Source organism: Nannospalax galili, unplaced genomic scaffold, assembly GCF_000622305.1.
Source record: "Nannospalax galili isolate Female #2095 unplaced genomic scaffold, S.galili_v1.0 scaffold255, whole genome shotgun sequence".
Taxonomy (NCBI): Eukaryota; Metazoa; Chordata; class Mammalia; order Rodentia; family Spalacidae; genus Nannospalax; species Nannospalax galili.
The window spans coordinates 5,062,370-5,070,929 of NW_008338999.1; the positions used below are offsets into that span (position 1 = coordinate 5,062,370).

Here is an 8,560-nt window from a genome sequence, read left to right on the forward strand (position 1 = left end):
TCTGGGTTGGCATCTGTGGTCATTTAACACTGGGAATACTTTGGTCCAGGCTCTTCTGGCTTTCATAGTTTGCATTGAAAAGTCAGCTGTGATCCTAATGGGTTTTCCTTTATATGTGACTTGTTGTTTCTCTTTTGCAGCTTTCAGAATTTTCTCTTTGTTTTGTGCGTGGGGACCCAAGACCAGGAATGGCTCAGGGCCCAAACCAGGAGCAGAGAACAGCGGGGGAGATTGAAGGGCGAATGAGGCCGGGGGAGTCAAGGCGCGGAGTGCTCCGTGATAGACCCACCCCAAGAGGCCTGAGGATAGGCGAGCAGGCCAGGAGCACAAATAGTGTTTTTTAAGACTTTCAGGAAAGAAAACGTGAGAGAAGATGGGCAATATGCTATTCAGTATTTGGGTAACTAATACATAGCTTGTAAATCCACAAATGGGATACTATTATTCTTTACAGATCTATTTCCTATGTGTTTACTCTCAAGCCTTTATTTGATCCCAAACCATGTTTCACCAAATGCTGCAACCATCCTAAGAATTCCGTGGCCTCTGTTTTGTTGGTTTTCTTAAGCATGCCATGTTTCTAAAGGAGTATTTGCATGGGCCTCATATTCTACTACAGTATAGTGCTTCCTCTTCCTGTAAATCTGTAGCTGACCTTCCTGTGTTAACACTGAAATGACTAGTTATGTGTATTATTAAAAATCTGTCTCCATAAACAACCAGACAATGGAGGTAGTGCCCCAGTTGCCTCACTCCGGCTGGTTAAAGAGCTGTGGTCAGGTAGTATCTACTTATGAACTGTCCTGGGGACTTAAAGGAAGCAGAGCTTGTCTTGCTCAACATGAAGCCTGTGAAATCAGATTTCTGGGATCCCCACCCATGTCCTGCCATTTAATTGCCCTTAGATCTTGAACAAGTTATTTACCCTACCTGTGCCTCCACTTCCTTTTTATATATGAAGGTAATGGTAGAACATTCCACGTAGGTGTATAGTGAGTTGTGAGTTGAAGACTGATGATAAGTCCTAAAGCATATTGTGATCTCAACATGTTAACTGTTGTATCTGAAGAATTAATAAAATCTTCCTTTTATTCTCTTAATCATTTTTTTCTTTTTGCCACTTTCTTTTCTCAATGTACATTTTTTATTGAATTTTTGTGTTTCATAAAATACATCCTAAGCACATTTAGACCCCCTTCTTGATCTGCACCCCCTTGTAGCTCCCCCCACCAGATTTCATGCATTCTGTCATACATGTTAAGGTCTATTGAGTCAAATTTGTGTCCCCAGATGTCCCTGGGTGTTTTGATCATTTTTATATGAAATTCTTTTTACAGAGTATAGATGGCCTATCAGATCATCCTCTTCACTCTTTTCTTCTTGAGCACAGATCTCAATGCTGTTCTTTTAAAGATTTCTGCTCCAAGGAAAGGCTTGTCCACCTGTTTTACATGACTACTTTGAAAAGGAATATTATTCATGAGACAGAGGCATAGGAGAAACTATACCAGATTGAAATGCATATGCTTTAAACTCAATGTTTTTTTCTTTAATATTTTATTATTCGTATTTTATGTGTATGAGCATATTGCCTGCATGTAAGTATACCTGTGTTGTGCAATGCCCTTGGAGGTCAGAAGAGGGTGTCGGATCTCCTATAACTGGAATTATGGATAGTTGTTAAGTCACCATGTATGTGCTGGAATTGAACCCAGGTCCTCTGCAAGAGCAGTGAGTGCCCTCAACCACTGAGCCATTTCTCCAGCCCCTAAACCAAAATATTTAAGAGATACACATGAAAGAGTCTTCTTGTGTTTGTCTTATTCTTTATTGTGCTCTTTAATTCTGCTAACTTTTTAAGTATGTATTTCTTTTTTTTTTTTTCATTCTAGGAACTGTCATCTCACAAGAAGCAAGGCCCTGGCCTGCTGAGCAGGATGGGACAAACGGTCAGAGCTGTCGCATCCTCCATGAGAGGAGTGAAGAACAGGCCGGAGGAGTTCATGGAAATGAACAACTTCATCGAAATGTTTAGCCAGAAAATTAATTTAATTGATAAAATATCTCAGCGAATTTACAAGGAAGAAAGGGGTATGTTGAATCACTGAGGAGTGATTTTACACTTGTCGAACTCCTTTGGATCCTCACTTTGACAAATGTGGTGTGGGAAAATGCTTAGAATTTTGTTGCAAAGCTTGACTCATGCCCTGCCATGTGTTGAGAATTTTGCAGGAACTGGGGAGATGACTTAGTTAGTTAAGGGCTTGCTGTATACTCAAGCATGAGGGCCTGAGTTCTATCCCTGTCACCCATCTGAAAACCTGTGAATGCTGGGATGCACATGCAATCCCAGTGCTGGGATGGCAGGGATAGGCAGATTCCAACAAGGCTGGTTTAATCATTGAGCCCCAGATCCCAGTGAAAGGCCCTGTCTCAAAATCAAAGCTCCTGAGGAAAAACACCCGAGATTTTCCTCTGGCTTCCCTGTGCACCTGTATACCCATACATGCACGTACTCACACTCACAAACACACATACACATATAAAAAAATTACAATTCCCAAGCGAATTTGTGGGTAGTCCTGGCCAATCCCCTTTTAATTTTATTGAGCTCCAGCTGTTCTTGCATCTGTATGTGGATGATGCTGGTAAAGCCTGCCCTGAGCTTGAGATTTGGATGTAGTTGTATGACATTGGTATCAAATATTCAACATGGGTCATGTTTCAAAGCAAAGCATGGCATTTCAGGAATTGGATTTTTCTGTGTTATCTTCTAGTCATATTTTGGTGGAGTTATTTGTGGTGAAAAACTATGTATTAGACCTTTCCAAGTATGTTATAAAGATTTAAATATTGGGGGCTGAAGAGATGATGGCTCGGTGGTTATGAGCACTGACTGCTTTTGCAGAGGACCTAGGTTCAATTCCCAGCACTCACGTGGCAGCTAACAACCATCCATAACTGTTTCCAGGTGAGCCACCATCCTCTTCTGACCTCTGCAGGCATTTCACAATACAGGTGCACTTACATATATGCAAGCAATATACTCATACACATAAAAATAATAAAGTAAAATTTTAAAGAAATATTTAAATATTGGAAAGTAGATTTTTTTCTATTTTCTAACATAAAATTTTTGTACTAGTCTTTATTTCTTAATGGTCCTACTCTAATTCTATAATGATTTTTATTTTCTAATTGCGATTACTTACATTAGAGAGATAGATGAATTGGCCAACATAATTTCTAATATAATTTGATATTGGAGATGAGCAACTGCTTATAGACAAACAGAAATCCCTGTTAATTGTCTGTGTATACTAGAAAATTGTAAGGTTCAATAAATGACCAGGGGAATTTCTGTTGCATACTAAATAGGTAGCACTAACACATTCTGGATACTCAGTTAAAATTTGTTCAATGGTTTGAAAAATAGATCAGGCTGAGAATCGTGGCACATGCCTTTAATCCCAGCACTCGGGAGGCAGAGGCAGGCGGATCTCAGTGAGTTCAAGGCCAGCCTGGTCTACATAGTGAGTTCCAGGTCAGCTGTGGCTACAGGAAGACTCAAAAAAAAAAAAAAAAAGGAAAAGAACAGGGAGCATAAGACTTGGAATACTGATAATATACTTGCTTTATTAAGAACTGACTTATTATCAGAAGAGATACTTTGGCTGGTGCGTTTATTCAGCAGGCAGTTACTGGCTGCCAGACCTAACAACCTGAGTTCAATCCCGAAAAAAAAAAGGGGGGGGGGATACAGGGGCTGAACTGCTGACTCAGTGAGTCTCAGTCTCTCTCTCTCTCTCTCTCTCTCTCTCTCTCTCTCTCTCTCTCTCGTCTTTTGATGTGCCCTGCCTCTGTCTCCCAAATGCTGGGGTGAGAGACGTGAACACCTGATGCTTTTTTCTTATTCCCAAGCAGCTCTTTTAGCTAGATTCTGATTCCACTTCTGTGAAGGGGATTCCGAATGCCCAGTTAAGTTGGGTCAGCCTGAAGCAGCCTCTGGAAACTGCTGACCTCTAGGAGCTTTACAGGCTGTCCATAAGCTTTGCTGTTACTGGGGCAAGAGAGTAGTTTCATAGAGTTCGGCGCTCATGAAATGTTCAGAGGGAAGCTCAATTCTGACAGTCTTTATGAATTTTCATGGACTCAGTGCTTCTAGCCCACACTCATGGGCTTCTCATTCTTAAGATGTGAACTCGGTTCACATCTAACCTGTGTGGGACACTCATCCATCATGTTCAGGTCAGGAAGCCTTTGATGGTCATAAGTAGTAGTTTTCTTTCTTGACATTTTGTTTTCATTTTGCACTCAGTTGTTTTAATTTTTTCTATTATTTTTTTCCTGTTTCCCAGTCTATTCAGCAGAATTCTGTTGAGCACATGATGTGATGTTTCTCTGTGCTAGAAATTTAAGAAGGAATTAAAGTCCCACTTGCCCTTGACCTCACAGTGTAGTTGGGGGGAAGAAATCACTATGTGAATTACGTGTTAGCATGGAGATGCTGTTTTAGTGCTGTGTAGTTTTAAGGAGGTTCTGTATGTAAAGTATCTGAGGACTTAATGATACGTACTGACATACACACAGATTGAGAAGAGAAATGTGGATAATTTTCTCTCTGTAGGTATTTCTTTCATCACTCACTATTTGACAAAGAATGCACGTAGACTTTAGGGAGTGATGTTATAATTATACCTTACAGCATCATGAGATGATCACATTTTTATGATTTTGAAACTAAACTTCTTTAGTTCATTTGATTATTCAAAAATTTGAGCTCATAGTAGGTTAGAGTAACATGATAGATTTCAGTGAATTCTACTATGTGGAAGGATGGTTAAATGTAGAGAATTCCATTGATACTTACATTCGTGCTTACATTAATACTAGATTAAAAATTCTCTGCATATAAATTCTCTAACATAGAAGGTATGGTATATCTTTTAAAGATTAAATTTTATTTATGTGTATGTGTGCATGTTACTCTCTCTCTGTATGCCACATGTCTGCAGGTATCTGCAGAGACCAGAAGAGGTTCTTGGATCCCATGGAACTGCAGTTCTAGGCAGTAGTGTGCCTCCTGACATGGATCCTGTGAACTAAATTCTGGTCCTCTAGAAGAAGAGCAAGCATTCTTAAATACTGAGCCATCTCTCCAGCTTCAAATTTCTGTATTCTTGAATGCTGATAGTGTGAAAATAAAAATGTAAAAATATTGACATTTAAAAATGAAATCTGATTTTTGAATACACTTGTTTTTGATTTTCAGTGATTTCTAAAAGAGTTTGCTTTGGTCTGATAAGAAAAGGTGCCTCGGCCTTGTAGCATGAGGTCTGCCTCTTGTTCATTCATGCTTTCATTGATATGGAAATATCTTCTGATTACAGCACATACTGGACCCTAAGTTGCAAATAGTGTGGCTCAGCCCCTATTTTAAGGAGAACATAGTCCAGCAATAGATGACATATGCAAGACATTATAATAGAAGGGGCAATGCAGGAACACAAGTACGACACATGATATCCACTTAGAGGACAAAGCAGATTTTGGGGGGAGATCCTTTAGGTTAGGATGAGAAAAGATTTGAGCTGAGATTTAAAGAAATAGAAAATTTACTGGGTGCTAGAAATGATAGATAGCAGGCTGGAGAGATGGCTCAGCGGTTAAGAGAACTGGGTGCTTTTGCAGAGGCCCCGGGTTCAACTTCCAGCACTCACATGGTGGCTAACAACCATCTATGTCTCCAGTTCCAGGGGATCCAATGCCCTCTTCTAACTCCGTGGGCATTGTATGACACGGGTGTACTTACACACATGCAGGCATTACACTCATACACGTAAAATAGTTATAATAAGTATAGTATGTTTTTGTAAAGGAAATGATAGATAGCAAAGCAAAAGCATTTCCCCTTGTGTTTGAGTTTAGAGAAATCATGCTTTGTGCAATTAATATATTCTAATAAAAAGGGAAAATGGGAATCTTGGGGTACTCGTGAATGAAAAATTATTTGGGGTTCAGTAAAAATGTACATAGCAAAAAATCTTAGGTGTTTGATTTGGAATGTCTGAGTGGTTCATCATAAAGGACTTTTTAATTAGATAAGAAACTTCATTATCTATTATTAGGACAAAAACGGAAAATGGGAAAGTAGTTTGGAGTCCTTTGTCATAGGCAAGTGAGAAGTATTGATGGCATGCATGGGAGTAGATGGGTTGCAAGGTGGGAAACTCGACAGAATCTTGATATTTAGAAATAGTCAATTGGTGATTGACAAGGATGAGTCTAGGAAAACATCCACACTGTTGTAGGTCTGGGATAGTGAATAGTATTGAAAAGTTGATATGATTGCATGAAAGGAAGACAACTTTTGTTTAGGCTCTGTTGTCTCTGGTAGAGGTAGTTGTAGTTATATGATAGGAGGTAGTTCATAATAACTATGATGGTTATAACTTATTTTTCCAAGCCTTTTTTGTATATTTTTATTGACCTATTTGTTTGTATTTATACACAGCATCCTAATCATCTTTATACCCCATCCTATCGGTACCCTCCCATAGCCACCCCCCCACTGGATTTCTTACATTCTGTCATTTATGTTAAGGTCTATCAAGTCAAGTTAGTGTCCCCTGATGTCCCTCAGTGCAAGTTCATCCACTGGGATTTAGTCAGCCTGTCTAGAGTCACTCCCTTGAAGATCAGCTCTTCCGTGCCCAGAAGTAAAAAAGAATCTGTTATTGGTTACAGTTGGACAGTAGTTCTTCAAAGACCAACAGGGAAACTAGAATGGATGGTCAATATAATGAAGGAGGATATATATGCCTTTGCATATATCCAAGTATAAGAACATGTACAGAATATCACAAAGTCCTTTCATGCTACTAGTAATGTAGGAATCTGGAAAGCAATTATAAGGGCTGGAGAGATAGCTTAGCTGTTAAGAGCGCTTACTGCTCTTCCAGAGGATGCCAGTTCAGTTCCCAACATCCACGTCTCATGACTGAGACCACCTATAACTCTAGCTCTAAGGGAATCAATTCCCTTGTCTGGCCTTTGTGGGTACCCACACGTACATGGACTCACATAAGCACAAGAATAAAAATGAAAATAAATCATAAAAATGTAAACTGACTTTTGTGCAAGGTGAAAGATAGGGGTTTAGTTTCATTCTTCTACAGGTGGAAATCCAGTTTTGCCAGCACCATTTGATGAACATGCTGTCTTTCCTCCAGGGAATGTTCTTGGCTCCTTTGTCAAATATCAGGTGGCTGAAATTGCACGTACTCATATTTGGATCTTCAGTTTTGTTCCATTGATCTATGGGTCTATTTTTGTGCCAGTACCATGTTGTTTTTATGACTATAGCTCCGTAATACAGATTAATATCTGGTATAGTAACCCCCCCCAGCATTGTTCTATTCTTAGTCCCGTGCTTGGGGTTGTTTTGGCTATCCAAGGTCTTTTGTGCTTCCATACGAGTCTTAGGGTGTTTTTTTCCAATTCTGTGAAAAATGTCATGGGGATTTTGATTGGCATTGCATTGAATCTATAAATGGCTTTTGGTAGGATGGTCATTTTCACGATATTAATTCTTCCAATCCATGAGCATGGGAGGTCCTTCCATCTTCTGATGTCTTCCTCAATCTCTTTCTTTAAAGATTCAACATTTTCATTGTAGAGGTCTTTAATGTCTTTGGTCAGGTTTATCCTGAGATTTTATTTATTTATTTATTTTTTATTTTTTGCAGCTATTGTGAAAGGGAGTGTTTCCATATACTCGTTCTCTGATTGCTTATTATTGGTATATATAAAGGCAATAGACTTTTGTAGATTAATTTTGTAACCTACCACTTTACTGAACGTGTTAGTAATTTCTAGGAGTTTTCTGGTGGAATTTTTGGCATGTCTTAGATATAATATCATATCATCTGCAAAAATGGATAATTTGATCTCTTCTTTTCCAATTATTACTCCTGTAATTTCTTGTCTTATTGTTCTTGTAAGAGTTTCAAGCACTGTGTTAAAAAGGAGTGAAGAAAAAGCTATCTGCCAGTTCTTCTTTAAGTCATCTCAGAAAGGAGTCTATGTAGAGTCTATTGATTGATTGATTTTTTAAAGACAAGGTCTCATTATGTAGCTAAGTGCTGAGATTAAAGGTGTTTACAAACCAAAAAGAAAAAATTGTGGTGAAAATGTTACTACCAAGCTTCAACAACACTATGAAACTTATCACTGTTGCTATAATTTGAATTTTCTTTCACTCCTTTTCTAAATCCTCCAAGTTTTTCAATACAATCATGTAATTTTTTTATGCAATTGTAATAAACTATTTTGTGGTGTTGGGGAGAACAAAAAAAAGGAGTGAATCTAGTGGACAGCCTTGTCTGGTTCCTGATTTCAATGGGAATGCTTCCAGTTTTTCTCCATTTAGAATGATGTTGGCTGTGGGTTTGTTATATATGGCTTTAATATGTTGAGGTATGTTCCCTCCAGTTCAATTCTCTCTAATACTTTGAACATAAATGCATGTTGAATTTTGTCAAAGGCCTTCTTGCATCTA

General features: G+C 38.6%; 1 protein-coding gene across 4 annotated transcripts in view; it reads left to right on the forward strand.

Annotated features, from left to right (window-relative positions):
• Snx7 (sorting nexin 7) overlaps positions 1-8,560 on the forward strand; it is a 104,640-nt gene that overhangs the window by 37,650 nt on the left and 58,430 nt on the right. For all 4 annotated transcript variants that reach the window (XM_029563836.1, XM_008833684.2, XM_029563834.1 and 1 more), the window contains exon 5: positions 1,893-2,091. In XM_029563836.1, the coding sequence (XP_029419696.1) occupies positions 1,893-2,091 (199 nt within the window). The remainder of the gene's footprint in view (positions 1-1,892; positions 2,092-8,560) is intronic.